Genomic DNA, 24,691 nt, shown 5'->3' with positions numbered 1-24,691 from the left:
TTTAAGCTGACCATTCAGACATTGTTTATCATTACTGGGCCTTTGAAGACTCATTCACTCACTCATCCTTGACTCATTCAAAAGACAAATGTGTTGTGTGATATCTGGACACAGTTGTCCTGGTTTTTATTTCTGTGGTTTCTGTAGCTGTTAAAGGAAAGTATATACTTGGTTTGTAATGGCGGTTGAACTGCGCTGAACCCAAGTTTAAAGGAGACCTATTTTGCTTATTTCAACCTATGCGCTTTTATTCATAGAGTCTACCAACTATCATTGCATGATTCACAATTTGCTTAATTTATTCAGTATCTGAAACAATCTGTTTGAGCTCCCTTATACTTCCTTAGACCAGCTCTTCTTCGTCTGATTGGTTGGCCCTTCCAAGGTGTGTTCAGCAGAAGTTTGGGGCATCTGTGCTAACAGCAAAAAACTGTGCACCTGAAATGACCATATTAGGCAAATCTGCCCAGAGTAGAAAGAAACCCGTATGAAATGGAGCTCCTGGAAGGTTGTGCTTTTGGCTCATAGGGATTACTTGCAAATACCTCATTGTAACACCCACTATAACAATACACACAAGACCGAAAATAAGCAAAAGCACGATAGTCCCCATTGAAAATTAAATATCCACTTTTAATGTTTCATCAAGATTTGGTTAAAAACATGTTTCTCGCCAATACTGCAGAACATTTGTAGCGCTCAAGTTTTAATTTGTCTCAGTAAACTAACATTTACTATGCAGAGATTATATAACATTTGGTGTGCGTCATTAAAAAAGCTAAATTATGGGAAGTGTTTGATATTTAAATTTTTGTGAAATGCTTGTATATTATTAGCAACTAAAATTTCAAACGTAGCGCTAACAAACAAAAATCAATCAAAGCTTTATTATTGACTTCTTATATAAAGCCAGGCTATGTAACTTTTGAAAGAAAACGACATATTTAGGACTGAAACATTAAAGCTGTTCCACTACTTTCGGGGGTTTTGTTGTTGCTGTTATGGTATTACCAGTAGCTTGTGGTAGCTCATATTTATGTTAGCTAATATTACCTTCAAATAGCTTCTGTGTAACTGGTTGGCACCTGCATTTGAAATTTGAGCTGTCCATTACTAGCACAAGATTGATGAAGTCAGGGTGTGATGGTAAGGGTAATATTAGCTTTTTGTAGATACGACTTAAGTTTTGTGTGTCAGTCTAAAATACACTATGTAAGCCAGCCTTAAAAACACATATCGTTGTTTTAAAACGGTCAGAAAGTAATGTTGCAGTATTGAATGTCTGTAAAATGAATAGACTGCATTGGTGATTGCTGATAGGCCTACACATTTCTTCCATTTACTTTCCCATGCAAGACAGCACTCATAATTATCTTTGAATGCTGACTTATTCTTACTGTATATTTTTCAGCAAATGCAGCCTCGGGCAGATATGCATTAATCAACAAATTACGTTCTTCTGGACGTCAACCCTTCCGTATATACACAAACCTTAAAGATAGACTATTAGGCTACCTAAATCCCCTGTAATTACAGTGTAACTAATGATGTGCCTCAAGATAGGGTTTTAAGAAGAAAAACTGTTTGAGAAGGAGACATGCAAAAAAAAGACTAGGTTGGAGTAAGCGTTTGATAATTGGAGGAGAGAGAGCAAATGGGAAATAGTTTTTATAGCTGTTCTGTGCAGTTTCACCTCTGACTTTCAGATCCATTGATAGAAAAGAGCTTAGTAGTGTTAAGAAGCTTGTAAAGCTACCCCTTGCTGTGTTCTCCTTATTCCAAAGACCCTGTGATCAGCAGCAATGATTTTTACCATCCCATAGATGCTGTGGCTTTTAGCTGTGGGGGTAACCGGGGAGGTAAGGAGGGGGGCAATTATGTCTGCTGGTTCCTAACATTTTTATTGCTCCTCTGCCAAGGCAGCTCATAAAGCAACAACTGGTTGAACTGACAGGTTTGGCCAAGAAAAAGCTTGAAAAAGCAAGGGGTGTAATGAGTGTAAATGCTGATTTATCATCAAAATGCCAAGTTGGATTAGACTTTCTGTTAACTATGCTTATAGTGTACTGTAAAGTTACATGCAACATAGACACTAAAAACATAATAAAATAAAAATTAAATTAATCAATAAATCAGCTCAGCTTTCATTTTGTTCAACTGGTATTTTATTTAACTACTTATATTTACATAGCAGCAGCACTTAGTATAGGTTTAGCAATTGGCGATATGGTCATTCAGACTGAGGACTCACTTATTCACTCAACTTTTAAGAGTTGCAACTTTGTAACAGTATCTCATTTACAGGGCTTCTCATCATGGAAGTAGTTTTATTTACAACTACTAAAATTTACAACTGTACATGAAAATCTGACATAAATTTTGAGTCTTAATAAAGTAATGATTTTATTTTTTGTGGTGGCAAAAATTGTGTTTTAGTGCATTACTAATTGTTGTATAAGAAAAATTGTTGATGATTTTTATCAATTCATTGTTCTCTCTCTCTACAGCTGAACCCGTGGATGTACTGAAGGTGCTGGACTTTCAGAGCTCTCCTGAAGGAATAAGGAAAACAGCAGGCTTCTGCACAGTGCGGAGAGGATCCAAACCCGACGTAGCTTATCGAGTGGGAAAAAGGACTCAGCTCAGTGCTCCGACTAAGCAGCTTTTCCCAGGTAAACTCCTCACTTCTCAGTATTTACACTGGAACTGAAACAGTAGTACAATAGTAGGTCTTCCATAAAGCAGATAAACAAACAAACACTCCCAATTTTAAATGCTAGAGACCATAGAATGATTATAAAATGAGTCTTGAGGATTACACAAGTTGTTGAGAACTTTATTTATTGATCACATATGTTTGTGGTAGTGTGGAATATGCACTTTAATTTGACTGTTTTTACATAATTTGACCAGTTCATTTCAGATATTAGTAATGGAAATTGCCATCATATTGCATAAAAACTTAAGCACTTAAAATAGCCTTCCTGTAAGATAAGCTACAACTAACATTGTACAACAATACTAGAAACTTTGTGAGGCTTTCTAGACAACTGCTAATATATCCATTGTAAAATTATTGCAATTGAAGGCATCAGGTGATGTAAAGTGTAATGTTAATGTTAAGTAAGGTTGAGTAAGTAAGGTTGATTTAAAAAGTTTTGGTGCTTTTAGGTCAAAGACATTGTAATTCTGACTCAATTTGGGGGTGAAACGTTGCCAAATTAGCAGTTTTTAGAATTCATCCAACGTGGAAAATAAATGAATGTATTATGGAACTTCATCCAATGCTGGCATAGAGATTTTAGCTGAGAAAAAAGTGTTAGGGTGGCAGATATCGGTGAAGCTATGGTGCTTGCATGGCTGCTCAAGCCAATTGTTGTTTGGATTAAAGTATGATGATTAAGTTTTATTTTCTTGAACCACTGAATAATAAAGTTTTAAAAAAGAGTTAAAGATGATTGTATTTCACAAAAAATAACAAAGAATGATTTGATAAATGACTCATAAAATCCTTTAGTGTTAAAGTCTGTCATTTAAAATCCAGTGCAGACTTTCCAGAATCATTTTCTAGAGGATGGCAATGAATTTCAGTTTGCTCCAAGAACCCATAGGGGATGGTAATCTACAATGGTGCGTGTAAACACATGGCTAAAGTAAGCGGAGCAGCACCAGATTTTTGTTATTTGATATTTTGGTAAAACTGACAAATCTGTTACAAAAAAAACAACAAAAGCATGTCTATTGTTTTGTACACTGATCTTGTCCAACAAAGTGTCTTTCCTCAAGTTTAATTGCTGGCAGATGTGGATGCTCAGTCTGTGGTTAAGGTAGTGAAATTTAGAAGGGTTTTTCATATTGTACTGTATGTGCATTTGGAGTGTGTTGCCCTTCTGTTTTTGAGAGGCCACATTTATTTTATTAGGCTGTTTTTGAGAACTTAATCCATATTTATTTTATTAGGAAGTAGATTTTAAACAAAACTCGGCAAATCCCAATTTCAGTAATCAATTGCAGAGAACAAAACCTATTATCTACTAACAGAAGCAAATTTGCCAAATGTCAAATTTTTAGTTGATTTTTTAAGTCTGAAATATTAGAAAATCATGGTGTTCCTGTAAAACATAGGGCAACCTATGGGAGAGAGAAGACAAAATGTATTCACATGCAGGAGTGACCTATAAAAGTATGGAGAGTGATAAGGGGAAGCGGAAATGCTCAGTGTATCATAGGAAGTTCCCCAGCAGCCTGAGCTTATAGCAGCAAAACTAATATGTGTGTTCTAGTTTCCCCATCTGCAGGTTTGCTAGGCCTCTCTTGGGTCTGAGTGGCATAAATGTTGTCATCAGTTGGTGAACAGGAAGCTCTAAGCAGACATCCATGTGCCTGCCACTTTTTGTAACCATGTGGACTTGTTCAAAGAGACTTTACAATGCACCAACCTACACCCTGTCACAGGGAAGTGAAAGGAGTCAGATAGGAATGAATCTGGGCTAGGGCCACGGTGTCTGTTTCCACAATAGAGTATCTTCAATGAAGGGATCGTTCACCTGATTTAGACCTAACTATATCCTTTATCAAAAAGCAAAATTTAAACTGACTTTCAGAAGTAGAAAGGAAGTCTGTTTTTCAAACCCAAACTGGAAGCTTGGTGCAGGAGAACCATATGTTGAAGCATCTGCCTCCCAATCTACCTTTTGCAAGCTTGAGGAACCACAAGTAGAGCTGCACACTGAGACCTCTGGTTTTAACAGGGAGGCAGTGAGGAGAAGCTAATCTGGAAAAAAAATATGAGATCTCTTTCTAGTCCCCCAAATTATAATATACCACTGCTGCTTGCATGGCTGCTCAAACAAATCATGCCTCCCTTTGCGGCCTGTTATTCATTTACTACTAGGGCAAAGTTTAGAAATGGTCCCCAGTTGCTTACTTACTCAAAATGGACTTCCAGCAAAGTGAGAGAAATTTATTAAGGATTCATTGCTGTGAAATGAAATGTCCCAGTCAGTGCAGTGTGTGTTACTCTTTTTGAATCTGGCTACATTTCAAAGAGCAAAAAGAAAGACTAAAATGCAGTAATTGAAGGAATTAGAAAATAAGCCTGTGTAATTTTTGGCTTAACTGGACAGCATGCTCATGTTCACTAATGGAAACTTGAGTAATATAAGTGAGCCTGAGAGGTGAGGTGTTGGAGGTGTCATGAAGTAAAGTGTCAAAATGTCCTCAGTCAGAATAATTGGACTTTTATTTGGCTAGTATTAGTTATTTTTTCATTGAACCAAACTATTATGTTCACAAAAATATGACATTTGTTTGAGTTGCTGTATTTATAGCCCTTATAAAGTTAATACGGCTGCATCACCACTACCAAGGCCTTTCAGGACATGCCAAGGTTTCGTTTAACTTCCCCAGTAAAACGGACTCGCGTCCAGTAGTCTAGACTTTGTGGGTTAATCTGAGGAGAGAAAGTTGGAGCAAAAGCAGTTCTCTCTACTAATTACAATACAATTGCCCTAGTTATAACATCAGAAGAAGGTTTGTAAGACAGGGCACAAGGTAAAAGGAAGTCTCCAGTAGCACAAATGCTTCTTAAGGGAGGACAGTTTGAAAGTTTTTAATTATTACAAGCAAAATACACACTCTGTGCCCGTGAGCAAGTAAAAACGCTGACATGTTTGTTAATTTATCATGTCCTTCTGTTTATGTTCATTATATCATTGTACACAGTGAGATGGCAAAAAGAAGTGTTGATAAACACCAAACAAATGAAATAATAAAGTTCCCATAAGAGATATTTTTTATCAAACTATTAAATCTATCTTGGTTCTGCTATGTAGCTTTCATGTCTGCTGTTTTATCGTTACATTGCTCTTAATCAGAATATTGGTGTAAAACATGTTCATTTCAGCAATTTTAGGACTATATAAACTCTATATTCATCTTTACTAATGTGACAGCCCAATATTTCTCTTACGTGTTCCACCTTTAGGGGGGGTATTCCCAGAGGATTTCTCTATAGTGTTTACCATCAAGCCCAAGGCTGGCCTCCAGTCCTTCCTGCTTTCTGTGTACAACCAGCAAGGCGTGCAGCAGCTTGGAGTAGAGGTGGGCCGTTCCCCTATCTTCCAATATGAGGACCAGCATGGCAAGCCTGTCCCAGACGAGTACCCTTTGTTCCGTTCCGTCAAACTTTCTGATGGCAAGTAAGTGACGGAGCGCTTTAACACACTAGAAGAGAAAATGTAGATGAAAGACTTTTGTGTCCCCTAAATAGTACATTTTCTATGCCACGTGCAGTTATCCCATTATCTCAGCAATATCTCAAAATCTGGAGTTTGTTTGTTATGGAAATTGTGAGGTTAGCTCACAAGCAGCACATTTAGGGTAATTTTTTCTATTTTAAAAGATTCAGGTTATATTTTGTGCTAAGCAGAACCGCTCTGTTAGTATTTTCTCAGGCACTCAGTGCATACTTAACTCTTCCAGCCTGGTAAACTGACACGCAGCTCTGCACATTTATTATCATCATATGTTGTTCAGTCATTAACACCATATGGAACAACTCAGACAGTAATGGCAAATAAATTGCTGGCAACAATTTAATGACAGCCTTTCTAAATTATTTACAGCTACACTGCAATACACTGATATGCAGTAAAGGACAGGATTCTCATAGCTGTCCAATGAAGCTGAAACAAATCATTGTTAAAAGTTGCCAGCAATCTTTCATATAAATGCCAACAGAAATGCCTTGCAGCGATTTCATGAGTTGTTCTTTGTTGGTGATAAATAGTGAAAATATACAGCTCAATCAATGTGGATCCATTCATAGGACTAGTCCAACTAGTTTGAAAATACTCACATGCTCTTCTGGCAAAAACTGAAGAATACTTTCATAGTTAACAAAAAAACAACTTTTGCATGTACTTCTTGGAAATTTATGCATAGCTCTCCAGATGCCACAGGGCAAATAGCACTGTGCCAGTGCAAGCTGGTACATTGATGCCAGGCTAGCTGTTTTATCCTTCTACACATTAGACTAAGTTAAGCTAAGCTACATACGCTCATTGGCCACTTTGTTCAGTGGACCAGCTCAACTGCTTTTGAACTTCAGCTAATCCTGATAAGCTGTTGAAGTTTAAAATAAGCATAAGAATGGAGAAAAAAGGCAATTTAAGTGACTTTGAGTGTGGTTGTAGGTACCAGGTGGGCTGGTTTGAATATTTTAGCAACTGTTGATCTAGTGGTATTTCCCTATATACAATAATCTATAGGGTTTACAGAGAATGGCCTTTGATCTGATTGGAAGCAGCAGCATCATTTACAAGTGTTGTTGCTGACCATGAGTATCCCTTTATGATCAATGTGTATGCATCTTCCGATGGCTGCTTCTAGCAGGATAGTGTGTCACATCACAAAGTTCAAATAATCTCAAATGATTTCTTGAACAAGTGAATAAGTTCACTGTACTGACCTAAAGATCTTAGTCCGATAGAGCATGTTTGGGATGTAGTGAAATGTGAGATACATATGATGGATGCTGTCCTAGCAATATGGACCAAAATCTCTGTTTTCAGTACCTTGTCAAATTTGTGCCTCAAAAGAATTAAGGCAGTTTTGAAGGCAAACGGAGGTCTAAACCAGTACTAGCTTGATCTAGCTAATAAGTCCTGTGACTGTATTTACCAGTATAATCATATAGAGCTTCATATCCAACTCCAGATGTGATAGCAAATACTGGTAAGCGTTTCCACTTCCTAAACTAAATGTTAACTATTCCCTTAGCCGTGGACTGAAGCAGTTTTCCTAAAACTCAGAGGGTCATTGTTGTATTTCTGATGTCCTTCTTTGTTAAACAGATGGCATCGTGTAGCTATCAGTGTGGAGAAGAAGAGCGTTACCATCATTGTGGACTGTAAGAAAAAGGTGACAAGACCACTCGCCAGAAGTGACCATGCCATTATCAGCACAGAGGGCATCACAGTCTTTGGCACCCGAATCCTAGATGAAGAGGTCTTTGAGGTATGACGGCCATATTGAATATCTTCTCACCTGAAGTATTTTCTCTGTGTGGTTGGTGGTGTTTATGTTGTGAAATTATTTTAAAGACCGTTGTCAAATTTGGGACTAATTTGTTTTACAGCAAGCTAGGTGATAAGACAAGAGAAACTTATACCATGTGGTGTGTGAATAGCTGCAAGCCTGTTGCAGTCATATTGTTGCTTTATTGCTTTCCTAGGCTGCATCTGGGCAGAAGACTTGAATACAGTTTTTTTTAGAGTATGATCATTTTTATGGAGTTATGGGTGTACAAAGTTTGCAAAGATTCAGTGCTATACAGGTAAAAACCTGCTTACACATAATTGCAATAGGAATGTCTTACATATGTGTAATGCAGACATTCACCAATAGATTGCATTCATTAAGCCTTGAAACTATTACAGAAAACTGACCTAGATGCCAACAATTTCTCTTTTCTGTTTAAGCTTAATTGCACGCACATTGTGAGTATTATTCTCAATGATTTCCATTTAACACTGTGACAGTTGTAGTTTGTAATACTTAGAGTCCAAAAGCTTTAAGGCCAGACATTTTATTTGCCTTTCATTCTGTGTGCATATATATAATAGGGAATTTTATTGGCCAGAACAACAATATTGGCTTTGTATACTTGGCAAGAGCCATAGGCAATGTTATTATGAAGGCTACTTGCACAGTGTGCTACTCAATGTGTTTTTTTTTTTCTCTCAGCACTAATTTGATTTGGATATTTAACTACAAAGGAAATAAAGGGGTCTGTTCGATGTCGACTGCCTAAACTATATTATGTTTTTTTATGAATTAATTGTGTCACAATTGATCAGTAACTGTGAGAAGCAGAATCAAAATTAAGAGGACAGTGATAAAATGGTTCTGGGAACTGGTAACTTTGTGCTCAGCAGCAGATGTGAAATAAATGATGGCATGAAACGCATTAGGCTTGCTTGGAGGCTAGCTGAATGTAGAATGCTTGCTAAGTTCGGCAGTCAGCAAAAAGTTTGCTTCTAGGTCAGAGATGCCTTTCCACAGTGAAACCACTTGAAATTGTGATGTTGCTTCTCTTCACTTATATGTTTTTTCCCCATGTAGATTTACAGCTTTATTTTTATGCATATGTCATTAACTATAATGAAATAAATTAGTTTTAGGTCATAATGAATGAATGAATTCCAAAGTGATTTCTGGTTAATATAATTAAGGTGAATAAGATTAAAGGGGATAAAGTGAAAACTTACCACAGTCATTCTTTTCTGTTTTTAAGTCTGATTTAATAGTTCTCATTTGGCTTGCGTGAGTGTTCTTTGTTTCAAAATACAATAAGCTAAATGATATTAAATTACAGAGCAATGTAGGATGCGCTCTTTGTAAAACCTAGAAAGAAGAAAATGATTCCTTGTGTTCCAAGACGTTTTTTATGATTTGCAAGGTGTTTTTGATCAGTGCATCACACAGTAAGCTCCAGCTAGAATTGTATCTTAAGCTGTAATTATTTCCACTTCAAGTGTAATAACACAAGACGTGTTGATTTTAAAATTGCTACTTGTGGGCAAGCTGCACTGTTTTTGGAAAAAATTCTTACTGGCCACAAAGTTGTTTGTTAGCATATTCTTATAGATAAAAGCCTGTTTGAAAGTATATGAAAGCCATGTGCTATGTTTAGAGTTTGCTCATTAAGTTATGCATTGGGATTCTTTGTAAATTTACAGCTGTTATAGGCATATCACAGAATACCTTGTAGGCTGCGGAAACTTTCCGGACTATCTCGATAAATGTATTGTGAAAATTTAAAACAGCTTTGCAATCAGCAGACCAGTTCTTTCATAGTCTTTTATATATAAAATGTACTCATGTTAAAAATTTGTGGAGGTACACCAAAAATGATGTTTTCACTCTAAAATGTTGAATTCATTTCAGTTGGATTTCTATCTGACTTGATTACATAGCTGGTGGAGAAGACATTGTGTTTTTTTAAAAAATGCTTTCAGTCTAAGAGGTGCCTGATAACATTCATGCCTGTATACTGAATACAGAGCTATGAGTCATTCACCTTAGTGTAGCGTGACGGCTGGGAGTAAGAGTTACGCCTGACTTGCTTTGAAGTTTTAAAGGATGCCTACCAAATCCTCTAAAGCTTCAGATATAGATAAATTCATTAATTAACTTTCTCGAAGTTGCTCCACGTGTTTTAAATAGATCATTTGTTCATAAAGAAACAGAATGTAATTTGTTTCCATTTATTTAAAGTTCTATTAAGCTATGGTGTCCACGTTTTGGTCTCACACTCACAAAAAGTGGACACCATAGACTTAGTTTACTTAGTTTACCTGCAGCAAACCTTCAGATAGGTTAACAGATTTGATAATGTGCAATTCTAAGAAACAATCTTCTTAGACTGAACAGTCTTCTTCAATCTAAAATACTAATTGTGGCTGGTGAGCAAAAAAAGCTTGTGTTTATGTGTAATTACACTATGATGCTTTCTCATTCCAGTTGCTGTGAGTAGGTTACCTTACTGCAGTAGATTGCATAAGCAGGTGTCAAAGCTGGAAGCGCACCGAAGAGTGAACACTAGGGGAAAATATGATCAGTGTGTGCTTAGTCTTGGCTAGGATTGTACAGCTGTTTAAGAGATATGCTCACTGACCGGTTCTCCAAATGCCTTTCCCCCCCTCTTTCTTCTTTGAAATAAAAGCCACAAGATATTCAAAGTAAAATCATCTCCTCTTCTTGTTTTTACGCAAATCGACTTTTCAGACTTTAAAGGATTCTTTGTTTGTGCCAGATGTCTGTCTCTGTGTTTACGTTTGTGTTGTTTTGTGCGAAAAAGTGTGAGCGTCCATGTGTGTACGTCGGAGAGAGAGAGGCGGAGATGGTTTGTGTATGTGTCTGTCATTGCTGCACAGGGACAGTGTTTCATTCCAAAACACTGTCCCTCAAGCAGGACAGTCCTTGGCAGGGGAATATAACAAGAGTCTGATGTGCTCTTAGCCTTAAAGTGAATCATTGTTTATGATTGGCTTGAGAGAAGTTGAGCGCTGTGAGTGTTTCTCATCTGCCTCAGTCATTTTCACCCTCTAATATCTGTCACAAAATGTTTTGGTAAAGATTGTGTAATAGGAATGTTCGTATTTAATGTCAAGGTTGATGAGAATGTCATCAGTCACTGCTTATGTTTTTTGTTCACTGTGATTTGTAAATGAGAACATTTTTGTTCTGTAGCATTTTCCCTATAAATTAGCCCTAGTTACATATATAATTGCATATAGTTCAGTCCCACCATTTGTTACCTTTGTATTTTGAGCAAAGTAATAAAAAAGAACTGCCTGATAGAAAAGAGCAGATCAAGGAAAAAGTGACAGAGAAAGAAGTGAGGAAAGTGTGGGCAGACAGGCAAACAGATGGTTCAAATAGTTCAACAGTTTTGTGAGCTACTGGCAGGCCAAATGTTTTAATATTTGAAGGGTGCAAGACATTTGTATGCCCCCAGTGCTTGAGAAGAAACGTTATCCCTGCGCTGACCACAGTGGCTGCATTTGATGAAATACTGTAAGAAATCTGGAGAGTATTATACACTTTTCCTCCTTTGTGCTACTTGGTTAATTGTTGTACTTGTACAGTTTTGAAATTCCATTTGTGTATTGGCTCTTTCAAGATGTATTCCCTCCCCAGAGTTTGGAAAAATAGGTGTTGCATATGATCAGTATGCCAAGCTTGTTCAGAGGTATGTGTGAGAAGTTAAGTAAAGAAAATACTCGAGTGAATTACTGTGAGAAAAAATAAAATAATTATATGCAGTGTCTATTTAAAATGCTTTTTTTAATTTAAAAAGCTAAAACATCTGCAATAACACCTATGCACGATGGACATGGTGCCCTCAGAGGTTCACCTGCTGTTTTATTGAAGTTTTATTTATTTTATTCTACAAAGTAATTCCAGTGAAAAGTTTTATTGGCTCAGTGAAATATTTGGAGCACCCCAAATTTTATGTTAAGTAAGGCTAGCTGTTAGCTTACATAGTGTTTTCATAACTATGTGTTCTCTGTGTATTAATTTTCCCTCCACAAGTTAAAACTACCTGGTATACCTGTCCACAGGCAGTAACATTTAGTGCCATATTTACCTACTTAGTTGCTGTCATAGAGGAAACTATGGATCATGTCTTAGCACGCTTACAAGGTCAAGTCTTTTTGTGTAAGTGATTGAGCATATGGTGGCAAATTCCGTTTTCTTGGTCAGTCATTCTCAATCCCAAAGACAAAGAAAAATAACCTGTCGTTATATTGACTAATCAGAACAGATACCAGACTACATCACACTACATTCACATCTTTATAGGACAGGTCTTTTTCTCTGGCAATAACTCATAAATTAAGTTGAATTAAGTCTATGTTTTAGGATTGCAGTTCATTCTAGTTTTCATATTTTTAAATACTTTAAATACAAACAGATTTCTCTTAGAAACTGTGGACATCCACCTTGAATTTAATATCCTGCACAGCCTGACTCGATGTCATTTTATTTAACCAATTGCAGATATACACAGTCTGCAGGAACAAAAATCAAGGCAGTATTACGGTTAAGAGTAAAAGTCTTCACAGTCTTAAAAATATATGTGAAATGAGAATGAATAATGTCTAAAAGGATGCACAATGAAATTAAATAAATAATGAATGTTGAGACTTATGGATGAAGAAATGTGTGCTAATTATCAAATATCATCACAATCAACACCATACCTGTGTTAAAAACAACGTGCTTTATGAAAAAAGACAAGATATTATACAAAAGAGTAACAGTTTAAAACTTCAAAGCAGGGTAAAGCATTAACATAAACAATTAAAAACAAAAAAGATTTCTGAGGCAACATAAAAGGGGCACACTGATTAAAAACATTTTAAATAATGCAGCTAATATTACAACTAATTGATACAAACCCATACAATAAATCTGAGGTTTAAAAGGGACTGGAAAGAGGCCAATCTTTAGCAGGAGATAATTCAAGATGTATCTGTAGCACCAAACTTTATGGGGAAATATAGGTGGGTGTCATCTGCATAGCAAAGAAAGTCAGTTTTAAGGGCTAACATTTCTAGGAAAAGTAAATATTTCATAACAAAAAAAAGTAAGGATGGGTTTTATAGATAAGAAACAAACCGTCCGCCTGCATGTAATTTTCCATGTGCAGTTCTTTTTCCTTGTTAGCAAGGGCGACTACTTGCAGCAGATGTTAGAATTCCCTGGTCATAGACCCAAGGACATCTAAGAGTGTCTGTCTTCTGTTTTATCCCTCTTTGCTTAAAATCAAATGTGAAATGTGCACATTTAAGAAACAAAACAGCCCACATTTATTTTCCTTACTCTTGTGTAAATATTTAGTGAATTAAATGGTTTTCCTGTGCATTAAAGATAAATTTGCAGAGCTTTTCTTTGATTAGTGGCTCATCCTTTTTATGTCCTGCTCTTTGGTTAAAGTTTGCTGTGAAAGCAGGAGATGACAGTTAACATGTATCGAGGCTGTTGTTTTACACACATGCACATTGTCCGCGGATCCATTCATTGATTTATTCTAGTGTGGCTTAGACAGATGATTCATCCCATTATGTCCATGCCAACTCTGAGGAGATCCACACCATTGCTGTGGATCATTCCTATAACTCTGAGGAAGAACTAAAAAATGCCAGAGAGCTGTGCAATGCAATACAGACACTAACATCAACAAATGCACCAAGATGAAGACAAGGAATAAATCCAGGGTGGGGTAGAGCAGGAGGGCAAGGAATGAGAAGCTGATTGTGGAATTTGGGGGTGACTGAATCACTGTCAGGCTTCATAAATGGGCCAAGTGTGTGTGGTCTTTTGAAAATCCCTGGGTGACATTTTTGGACTCGTGCATATTTTCTTGTTATAGTAAATATATTGTTGCCTTGTCCAGTGCCAAACTATGCTTAAGTGAAGGAACTGGAAAAGCATGAAATTGAAAAGTTACTGTCTACTCATAGAAGAAAGAGGAAACAGAAAGAAGTTCTGCTAAAATCAGTATGTCTGTGTTATTAACGGTTCTATCTTCTACCATTGAGTTTGGATACATTTGTAGTAAATTATAAAAAGAACAAGCAAGCAGCTAGAGTATTAGTTTGAGGGGGGACTTGTCATTGTAGCTTTTGTTGTTCCTTTCAGTCAGTGTTACAGCAGGTGCAGGTAATCTCTTTCTTTCCTATTGCTTTACCAACATTTACCACCAGCACCTTCTTTCTCTAGACAGGTTATAGTCTTTACATGGAAAATCTATGTATGCATATGGAAAGATGGATTTTCAAATGAGTCATAGGCAAACATAATTATGATAATTGTAGAATAAATGGCACATATGCCATTAACATCCTTTCATTAAGCCATATGTCAAATTTATTTACGTATGTTAGTTGTTGTTGTTTTGGTTGTTTAATAGGCTGTTGAAATATACTGGTCACATATGATGGGAGCACAGGGCGGTTAGTCTCTAATGTGTTCCAGAGATCTAAGCTTATACAGATGTTGCCTCTTGTAATTTAATGCAACCCTGTTTGTGGCCTCTCTTCACCTTCATGCAGCACTCAGGTTATGTTCCTTGTTTGTTTGTCCACTGAATTTCTTAGTCCACGTGGATTCTGAAAAAGTCAGCTGAGGTGCCCATATGGTAGATGGGTATAGATAGAATGCTTCATATCAGTAGTAAAGCAGTTCCTGGTTTAGAAATTCCTTCGGAGACGATCATGGAAAAAGAGCCTTTGGCTGATGAAACAGTTGGGAGCGGGGATCTAATTTCCTTTTCCAAAAGCTCATGAAAAACAGACAGCCTTAGATAAGTACAGGCCTTGGTTATTTATCTGCTGTGTAAGGGGACTTGCCGTCCCTCACGGCTGAGTTGGGGAGGAACTGTACAATAGCTCTTTTTAAAAGCTTACAGACTCCCCTAAAGCCTTAATTAATAGTCAAGAGACTACTGCCTCTGGTACTGCACAACATCTGCCTTGTTGTTTTATTGTCACATTTTATTATCACTGTGCTGGTGTAAAGCTGAAGAAATAGGTGTATGCTACATGGGCGTTAACATTTGGTTTCTATTTGTAATTGTGGGGGAAAAAAGACAAGAGAAAGAAACGTTAGTGGTGTCTGCAAAGAAGACTCTCTGAAAGATTTGACATTAAATTTGTTTTTCTTTCCTTTTTTTCAATAAGCTTTATGTGATTGACAAAAACAAATGACTGAAAGAAAAGGGATTATTGATTGAAAAGGTCCAAGATGTAATCCTGCAATGGGAAATGTGAAAAGCAAAATCTTAAATGCAAACCCCATGGAACATTAATTTATTTAAATTCTCTTCTGTGCTGTTTAGAGACCTGGACAATACAGTTAAACTTAGTGGGCTGGATTCTGGATTAAATGAAGATAGATTAGGCTACTGTGCTAAGCTTTTTGTTTCCAGCTGCAGATGGGAAGTGGTCTGTTCAGCTCTTTTTCATGCCCCTGACTAGCTTCTACTCAGCAGTGTCTGAGGCTTCCTGGTATTGGAGCTATTTGCCAAACCAAACTAGAAAAAAGCTGCTTTCGCAGAAACTACACTGAACTAAATAGCACTACTGACCAACTCATATAGTATTGTGAATTAACAATCAACAGAACGTTTATGTTGAGGGATACGCAGAATAAAAAAAAAAGTCTGGTAATTGAATTTGCAGCAGGGAAACGTGCATCCTAATTCGTGACTCTGTCATCTTAAAACTTTGTTGACTTGTCTTTCGCTGAAAGTCTTCTTCTCCTCCATTTCCAGGGTGACATCCAGCAGCTGCTGATAGTGGCAGACCCCAGGGCAGCCTATGACTACTGTGAACACTACAGCCCCGACTGTGAAACCCCCAACCATCAAGACACCCCACAGGCTCAGGAACCTGAGTATGAGGTCAGTACTGGGGTAGCTTTAGAAACAGAGATCAGGTGGGAGCACTATCTCCTGCTTAACTGAAGCAAAAAAGAAAAAGAAAGCTGGGAGAGAGGAGGGGGAAGTAGGGAGGATTTTATAGAGAAGAGGCAGGCAGAGAGAAATATTTGTGGTAAGCGAAAGAATTAAGGAAACAGGAAGGGAGGAAATATGTTAGTAGTAGCAGGAATTTAGAAACAGGGTTTTATTCTTTGATGTTTTTAATAAGAGAGTCAAAGATGAGTTAAAAGGACAAAAAAGGAGACTGGGATAAATGACATTTAAATTTGTAAAATGGGAAGAATTGAAAGGCTGGGTGTAAGGTGTAATTACATACCAGGTGTCTGTGCAGTTTTGTATACTTGCCCTGGTTTAATGTAGCTCAGTTTCAGTCTCTGAGAAATAAACCAAAAATAATAATAATAATAATAATTTCAGCAATTTGTGTGGAAACTTTTTACAAACAGTCCTCCATGAATAAGAACGTACGTGCACGGGTTTCTGTGTCAACTCTAAATCTGTCATTTTCTCCACTTTGTGTTTTACTAGTGGAAACATGCTGACATATCAAAATACATGGTTTAGTTTGAAATGCAAGTTTTATTACCACTGGCTCCCAAATACCACTTGTTGTTTCTTTAGCCATATTTCTTAATTGAAATACAGTGCTTTGTGTCAGGTAGTGATGGGATTTCCGGCTCTTTTTAGAGATCCGGCTCTTTCGGTTCGGCTCACTAGAAAGAGCCGGCTCTTTCGGCTCCGAACCGGCTCTTCAGGTTGTTTTGTTGCTTTAATTAATTTATTATTAACAATAATATAAAATTATGCACAAAAGGAATTACTAACGTAAAAAAAAGTGGTTTTATTTATATATGTTTATATATAAATATATGCGGTGGCCCCTAGAGACAAAACACGTACAAACTCCAAAACACATTTCTAGCATGAACTGAACTTCCAAAGCAGAGCTACTAGATCACTTAAATTACACAATTGAAAGCATGTGTGTATTGTTTGTGTATTTATACACAGGCACTCATATATATTCAAATAATTTAAAAAAAAGTTCATTTACCTGTTATTACCACACACCAAATCCGGTCGTTGGTACTTGCTGGCTTGTGTAGCCACAAGATAACAAAGGCTCAACACTGTGCCCAGCATCCTGGAGCACTTCTGTTGTCTTTTGTACGTGTTTTGAGTTTTTATGTGCTTCTGAGTTTTTATATGCTTCTGAGTTTTTACGTGCTTCGGAGTTTGTACGTGTTTTGGAGTTTGTACGTGTTTTTACGTGTTTTGGAGTTTGTACATGCTTCAGAGTTCGTACGTGATTTGAAGTTTGTATGTGCTTTGTCTCTAGGGGCCACCGTAAATATACTTTTATTTATTCACTCCACATAAAATGTAATAAATAAATCATATAATACAAAAATCAACTATTCACATTTCAAGTTTTAACTATTTAAATTTTCAGCTTTTTCCTTTTACAAATTTAAAGTGAAAAGAACACAAAACACTGCAAACCACAACACAATTAAATATAAATTATAATATGAAAACAAACAGAAGATGCACATTCTCTGTCATATGGACCTGCATGAATAAACTTTCTGAATCCTTTATCATCTGCAACCGAAAATAGTTGTGGATGATTACTATACCTTTCTTATGTTGTTGTCCCTGCCTCTCTTTCTCTCTCTCTGTCTCTGTTCCTGTGCTACTGAGTGTAACTACCGCCCCTCCCCCCCTCTGCCCAGCGTAAAGCACAAGGCTCGCGTGCAGAGTGAAGCGGGAAAAAAGTGCGAGAGAGAGGCTGAGAAAAAGAAAAAAAAAAAAAAAAACCCACGTGACGGCTCGCGATAAGGAGCCGGCTCGCGTCGTTCACGTCAAAGAGCCGGCTCTAAGAGCCATTTCGTTCGCGAACGACCCATCACTAGTGTCAGGACTTCTTTTTTTTCCATCTTCATTTTTTTGTTATTTTGCTAGTTCAAGCTGTTCTGCCGGCTGACATTTTCCTTCAGTATTTCACTAAATAACTGATGAGCTCACACTGGAAACCTTTCTTTTTTCTCTGCCACAAAGTCTGAGCCCACTTTGGAGTGGCCCCGTGATTTATATCACTAACGAGTTCTGCAGGCTCTGCCCAAACTCCCAGGGAAATTTAAGCTATCCCTTCCCCAGCTAGACTTCCAGTACCTGGAAAAGTCGACTTTAGATTCTTGGTTTTTAAGAAAAAAAAATCAGGAGCTGGTTCTCTATTCAGAAATATTGGCTGTAGAGTGGGTATGGGTCTTGGAAAATGTTGCTTCATCATCAGGTTAGTTCTCGGCAGCAACACAAGGAGCTTGTCAATTCAAATAGACTGCAGGGAATGTTTTGGCTTTAAAAACCTTGTAAATCTGGTTTATTCATTGTTGGTTTCTGTACACTTATAACAAGAATGTTCTTCCTTCATTCCAGATCAGTATTTTAAAAAAAGTTATGTACTCATGCACAACTGAAAAACATTTCCTGAAAATGACAAATCACTGTTGAAAAGGATATTTTTGTGATCTTTTAGCCCAAACTGTTACATTTACCTTTGTTAGGTGAAATGATTTTGTCCTGAAGCAAGTGGTCATGAACCACATGTTACCAGCTTGGTTAAAAGAGCAAGCGGAGTGATGGAGAAGGAAGCTGGGGGGAGTGCTCTTTTTTATAAGCACCCCTTAGTATTTACGTCTTTCATCCATGCCTGTGGTGAAGGCCTTCAGCTCAGCCAAGCACTTCAACACCATAAATCTTTATAAATTATTTCTTCATTCTCTATCTCTCCCTCTCTTTCTCTCCCTCCCTATTTCCATCTAACCCTGTCCCCCCCCCCCCCCCTCTCTCTCTCTCTCTCTCTCTCTCTCTCTCTCTCTCTCTCTCTCTCTCTCTCTCTCTCGCTCTCTCTCCCTCTCCCTCTCTGCCATTTCAGTCAGTCTGGCCAGAACTTCTCTCTTCTGTGACCTCTCCCTCTCTGGGCCGCTGAACGGACGCCAGGCCAGCCTTGCAGCAGGCCGTGGCTCTTTTATTGTTTTTATGAGCTTAGCAGTTGTCCAGGGACTAATATTTATTCCTGCGCATAGAGTGTAGCATTAGGGGCTGGTCTGGTAACTTAATCTACTTTGCCTCTGTTTTGACAGTGTTAGGACAACTAAAAGTTTTCTTTTTTTTTCTTTTAAAGGACTACAGTGACTCATTTGCATAACACTTTGTTGGTTATGGGCAGTATCACAATAAATGCCCATTAAATGGTGATTTTAAGTATTTAAACATATAATACACATCTGCTTTCTTTGGTCTAGGGTTAGATGAGAAGAAGCTAGAAGTAGATAGAAGTCTGCTCTTTTTACTGTAAATATGAAGTTAAAGCCAAAAGATGATGAGCATAATACATTTTAAAGATAATTTAGACCATATGATTTATTGATTTGTCTTAAGTCAGCCAAGATAAAAATGTTTCCTTGTTCCTTGAGTGTTTCTCCTAAGCTAAGGCAATTTTCTCCAGGCTGCAGCTTGATATTTAATGACAAGCTTTAAGAGTGGCGCTCATCTGCTCCTCTACCTCATCTTAAGGAGAATAAGATAAATTTGACTCAGTCTTGCAGAGTGTATATTATGATATTTCCTCAGGTTCAGGTCAGGGCAGGTTGAATTAATGTTTAAAATGTATATAAACAGCAACATAATGCACACATCACCATTATCACCATCTGAAGTTGATGAGCACACATTGTTCAGATAAATGCATTGTTTTCACGATGACTATTCCAATACCCCAGTGGGTGTGTGAGTGTTTTTCTTTTTATAGGAGTCAGGTTTTAAAATAGAGGAACAATGGTTTTATCCCCTGCTGCTCTATCCTGTATGCTCCCCATAATTTACCGTCTTGCGGTGATTCTGTACAGCTTGAGTTTTGTCTTTTAAAGAGCCACTAATGAAAGCCGCCAGCAATTGTTGGCATTCAAATTAAGCGGCAGAAGCAGATACATTTTCACTGGCATTGCATTAACCTATTAACCTCCTGTCAGCAGCAAACAGGAATTTTAATTGTTGTTTGCTTGCTTATGTTCAGGAGGGTCTCTCAGAGGAAGGGGAAGGATAAAGGAATGTTCCATTCATCCATGTGCTAAAGGATTTCATTTCCTCATATGGATGTAAAATCTCCCCTAACATCAACCAGCCATTGCTATTTTTAAAATAGCAAGAAGCTATATATTTAATGTTTTGTGTGGTTTAAGTTTGGATTTTAACCAGTTTTGAGAAGCATGAACGCTTACTTGCCATGTAAATGAAGTACATTGTCTGTAAATGAAGACATCGTGCTGCTTTATTTACATGATCGCACCAACTAATTGATTGTGGATGCCTCTTCTTTTTCCTTTTTTTTTTTTTTTTTTTAACAGTATCCTAACTATGATGTCTATGACTACAGTGAGGGAGAGATAACCACTGACCCTTCCCCTACTGAAGCAGCCAAAACTCAGGTAAAACTTGACAAGCAGTTATTATGGGTGTCACCAAGAACGACATATATGTATGGTTTCCTTTTTTCCCTTATTTTTAGTTTTTCATCGTCTCATTTTTGCCCTCTCTGTCTCTGTTGGTTGTATTTCTTGGCTACATTTCTTTTATTGGAGCAATTGTTAGTTGCTTTTATTGCTCATTATGATACATATTCTGGATATACTTAATTCTGTAGCAATAATTTTCACATGTCTATTACAATCATAATTATAAAATTAGCTCTCTTTGTGTTTCTTTGTTTGAGAAAGGGTGTGCTAGAGGCAGATGAAGACATCTACATCACCAAGATTGGTGATAATTACTGTATTTTACCCGTTACAAACCTTCCCTGTGTTGTTCTTGCTCCAATTTCAGACAAATGTGGGTGGAGACTATTATACAGGTGAGTATGACTACACCGTAGTGGATGGAAGTCAACCTGAGAATCCCACTGATACTGCAGGACAAGGCGAGGTAACTTTTTAAAACTGCTTATTTTTAAAACCCTGAGATTTTAAAAATGTTTGATAACTAAGCTATGGGAAAATGTCCTGAGGTCTATATCTTATAAAATTACTTTAATTCTATAACCATGTTTGATCACCATCAGGAGGTACAGGCACAGTGAAAGTTATTTCTGGATACACACATGTCAAATATGGTCATTCCACACAATATGATGCTAGTTATGCAAAATGTTTATTGTGCTGTACTTTTTGCTTTTAAGAGCAATCAGCAGGTTTTAACGAGGAACCTTGGAAAGATTACCATAGATTGTGGTGAAGAGCTATTAGAAACTTCTGGGAACTATCACAGATTTCTACGTAAACTTGTTTGTGACTGTACATAATTAGTGGTTGGTTGATAATCTCATTAGGATATTAAATTTAGTGTTACCTTAAATTTTGGTTTTATTAAATTAGATCAATTTCATAACCATGAAAGTGTTTGTTAAAATAAGCCCTGCAGGATAAACTTCCTCTGAATGTAGAAAATTATCTGTGTCATTGATTTGAAATTTAACATCTGGATTCCAGTTTTGTTTCAATTCCTGGTAAATGGGTTTAAAATGAAATGCTAGTAAAACCGTAAGGCATCACTGGCAACAAGACAGATTTTTATGATCATCTTTGGAGGTCACAATCCAACACGGCATCATTAACATCAAACAGCCTACTCCACTACTTGATTTCCATGAGAAACAGCCTCCATCAAACAGAGTTTGAATAAAGACAAAAGCAGGAAAAGTTTGTCATTTAATGAACTGTAACCAATGGAAAATCACTACACAGGCACATCCCCGATATTTCTTCCATAGTCTGAATTTGGCAGATCCTGTTTTAATTTGTGCTAAACCATCACACAAAACACAAGATAATGAGGAACATTTGGGGGTTCAACCAAAACAATATGATACTGTTCTCTGGCAGCCAAATGATCGCTGATTGCTTTGTGTGTACCTTAAGATAGACAATGCAGCTTCAATTAGCTCAGGACTCAGGTTAATTTAAAATGATGGGATGGTGGAGTATCCGAGGGAAAAAAATTTTTTTGTAGGAATGCATGCCTAAATACTGAGGACAGCGGTGTAGTCGACAGACAATGCTAAAGTACAAAAGCGTATTGGTGGAAACTCCTGTGCTTATGAGATGCTTGGATATTTTCCCATTGTGTTTGACTGTGACTGACATCAGTGCAGTGCTTCAGTTTCTGCGCTTACATTACTTTTTACTGTTTTAGTCCTGAGTTATTCTTCATCGGATCAAAGTTCTTCAAAATATTTGTATATACGCATTTGCATTATTATTATTAATTGGATTAAATTATTGTTTTTGTTGTCTAAATTACCCCCTTTTTTGTTTTGTTGTTTTGTTGTTTCAGCTTTTAGTTTGAATCATATTGTGCCTATGTGATTGGTTTTTAAAAAAAATATATCAGTTTGAAATTACTCCAGCTGTTTTGCAAGGAATAAATAATTGCTATATTGATGATATATAATGTAAAATATTGGTATATTGATGTGATTACAGATGTTAATCTTAGTAACATTGCTTACTAACAATACACATGTGGATTTGTACATTTAGCTGTACCAAATTAGACATGTGTGTAGAACTAACTAGAAAATTAGTTGCCATATAGTACTTTTGCTCAAACAGAGTGCTTATTACTGTTTTGACTTTGTAAAACACATGAATAATTGTCATTGGTCCCATGGTTTCATTTCACTAACCAAACCTTGTTGTTCCTTCTGTTTGCATTGCCTTGAATGATCCCAGGCGTACGTAGAGGAAATAGTGGATGATTACATCACTGGTGTGGAACAGGTCGGGGTAGATCCCACTACTGGTGTGGAAACTGCTGCCCCAGTGGACACCCAGGAGAAGGTGGATCCAGGGACTGACGTGTATGAGTTTAAGGAATACGACCTGAATGCATATGGCGACAAAGAGTTTACAGAGAAGCAATATAATTATGAAAGCTATGATGAATTCGACTACAACGCCAAGCCTACATCTGTACCACATGAGGAACATGTTGGCCCTGGTGCTCCAGCTGAAACAGATATCAAAGAGAGCAGTGTAAGTGCTGGACTGCTTAGGAGTCATGCTGAGAGGGATGGGGGTCGGGCATGGAGGGGGTAGAGGTGGTGTTCAGGAATGTGGAAGGATGGAGAACATGTTGATAGCATTTGTTTGATGGAGTATTCTCGGTGCCCTTTGTGTTTGTTGTTTCTAATGTTAGCTTGGATCGTTCTGCCTACTCAGGGACAAAACTTAAATACACAAGTAGACCACAAACACACACCTTGTCTTTTACACATAAGCAGATGTTGACCTTCTATGACCTCTTGAACTCAGTGACCTTGAATGTTTACCAAAGATGCTTTACACTAGTTGTCACACCAATTTTGATTTTAGATCATACTGTGTAGTCAGTCAAAATCTACAAATATGTCTTTTCTTCATTAAATCCGTCTAGATCAAACTATAAAGCCAGACAGAAATTGCTGACCTAGTGTCTATTGTTACTTGTTTCCAGCCCTGTACTTTGCCTCAGGATTCTCAGTATCAGGAAGTGACACAGGCTCTGTCTGGATCTTGGCTTGGGATCTGTCTCCTTAGGTTCAGTCTTAACTGCTCAGTTTTTGCTTTCTACTGCACAGTCTCAGCCTTTCTCTATGACTTTCTCATTAAGTACTGGTTTCCTCTTTAGGTTGAACTGTACAATCTTGTGGGTTTTGGAAACACTGTGGTTGTTTCTTTGTGAATTCTTCTCATGTTAAGTCATTGTATGGATAGTGTCAGTTAACGACCTCTACATTCATGCTCAGTAGGGTTTTTTTGGGCAGTTCCTGGCTTTTGGGATAACTAATAAGTAGTAGTCAGACCATATCCTAAATTATAGCTTTTTGCAAAATGACATTTGATATTTTTTTTCCAGTAGAAAAAAACACCTTTTTTTGCCTTGAAAAAATATGCAGGACACTAGTCATCATTTTGGTAAAGTTTTACTTTTTATGGGCAATTTTGTCACTATTTTAAGTATAGGAGGCTTCAGGCAAGACATCTGCTGTTCATTGATATCACAATTTGCATTTTTGTTCTTTAAACCACTGATGGTCTGTCTTTAGAAACAAAAAGTCAAGCTTTTGTTTCTATTTTGTAAAGAAATTCACCTGGTATGTCCTATGTCTTTAGGTGCATGGAGGTCAAAGGTACCTGGGAGAAAAAGGAGAGAAGGGCGAACCTGCTGTCATAGAGCCCGTAAGTGAAAAGTCTTTCTCATCTTTCTCTTATTGAGAATAAACCTTTCCATTAAAGGTTCAAGTTAAATAAATAGGTACATACTAACTGAGTAAAATATTTAAGAAACAAACATATTGCTAAGAATAATTTAATTGTAGAGATCCTAATACTCTAATACTCTACACTGGTCTGTGTCTGGTACACTATATTTTCTTTGTTATTCTAACCAACATATTTTTCAGACAAGTAGCACATTTTCATAATTATTCTCAGCCTACTTTCATATCTATTCACTATGTTACTTGCACGCAGTGATTTATATGTCACAATCAAATTATTTTGCATATTTTTTTTAATTGTTTTAGAGGAATTTCATCAGATCACAAACATCTTTCAGACTTGATTTACTCTTGTCTGT

The 24,691-nt window shown here is 37.1% G+C and overlaps 1 protein-coding gene across 1 annotated transcript in view; it reads left to right on the top strand.

The window, feature by feature from the left end:
* col11a1b (collagen, type XI, alpha 1b) overlaps positions 1-24,691 on the top strand; it is an 80,373-nt gene that overhangs the window by 4,025 nt on the left and 51,657 nt on the right. Inside the window, exons 2-9 of the mRNA XM_085388309.1 lie at positions 2,508-2,672; positions 5,987-6,200; positions 7,857-8,019; positions 15,848-15,976; positions 20,425-20,505; positions 20,900-20,998; positions 22,804-23,106; positions 24,226-24,291. Coding sequence (XP_085244435.1) covers positions 2,508-2,672; positions 5,987-6,200; positions 7,857-8,019; positions 15,848-15,976; positions 20,425-20,505; positions 20,900-20,998; positions 22,804-23,106; positions 24,226-24,291 — 1,220 coding nt within the window. The remainder of the gene's footprint in view (positions 1-2,507; positions 2,673-5,986; positions 6,201-7,856; positions 8,020-15,847; positions 15,977-20,424; positions 20,506-20,899; positions 20,999-22,803; positions 23,107-24,225; positions 24,292-24,691) is intronic.

This window comes from Rhamphochromis longiceps, linkage group LG18, assembly GCF_057381845.1.
Source record: "Rhamphochromis longiceps isolate RC_006_pf linkage group LG18, R_longiceps_female_GT1.1, whole genome shotgun sequence".
Lineage (NCBI taxonomy): Eukaryota > Metazoa > Chordata > Actinopteri > Cichliformes > Cichlidae > Rhamphochromis > Rhamphochromis longiceps.
This window is presented reverse-complemented; position numbering and strand designations above follow the sequence as displayed.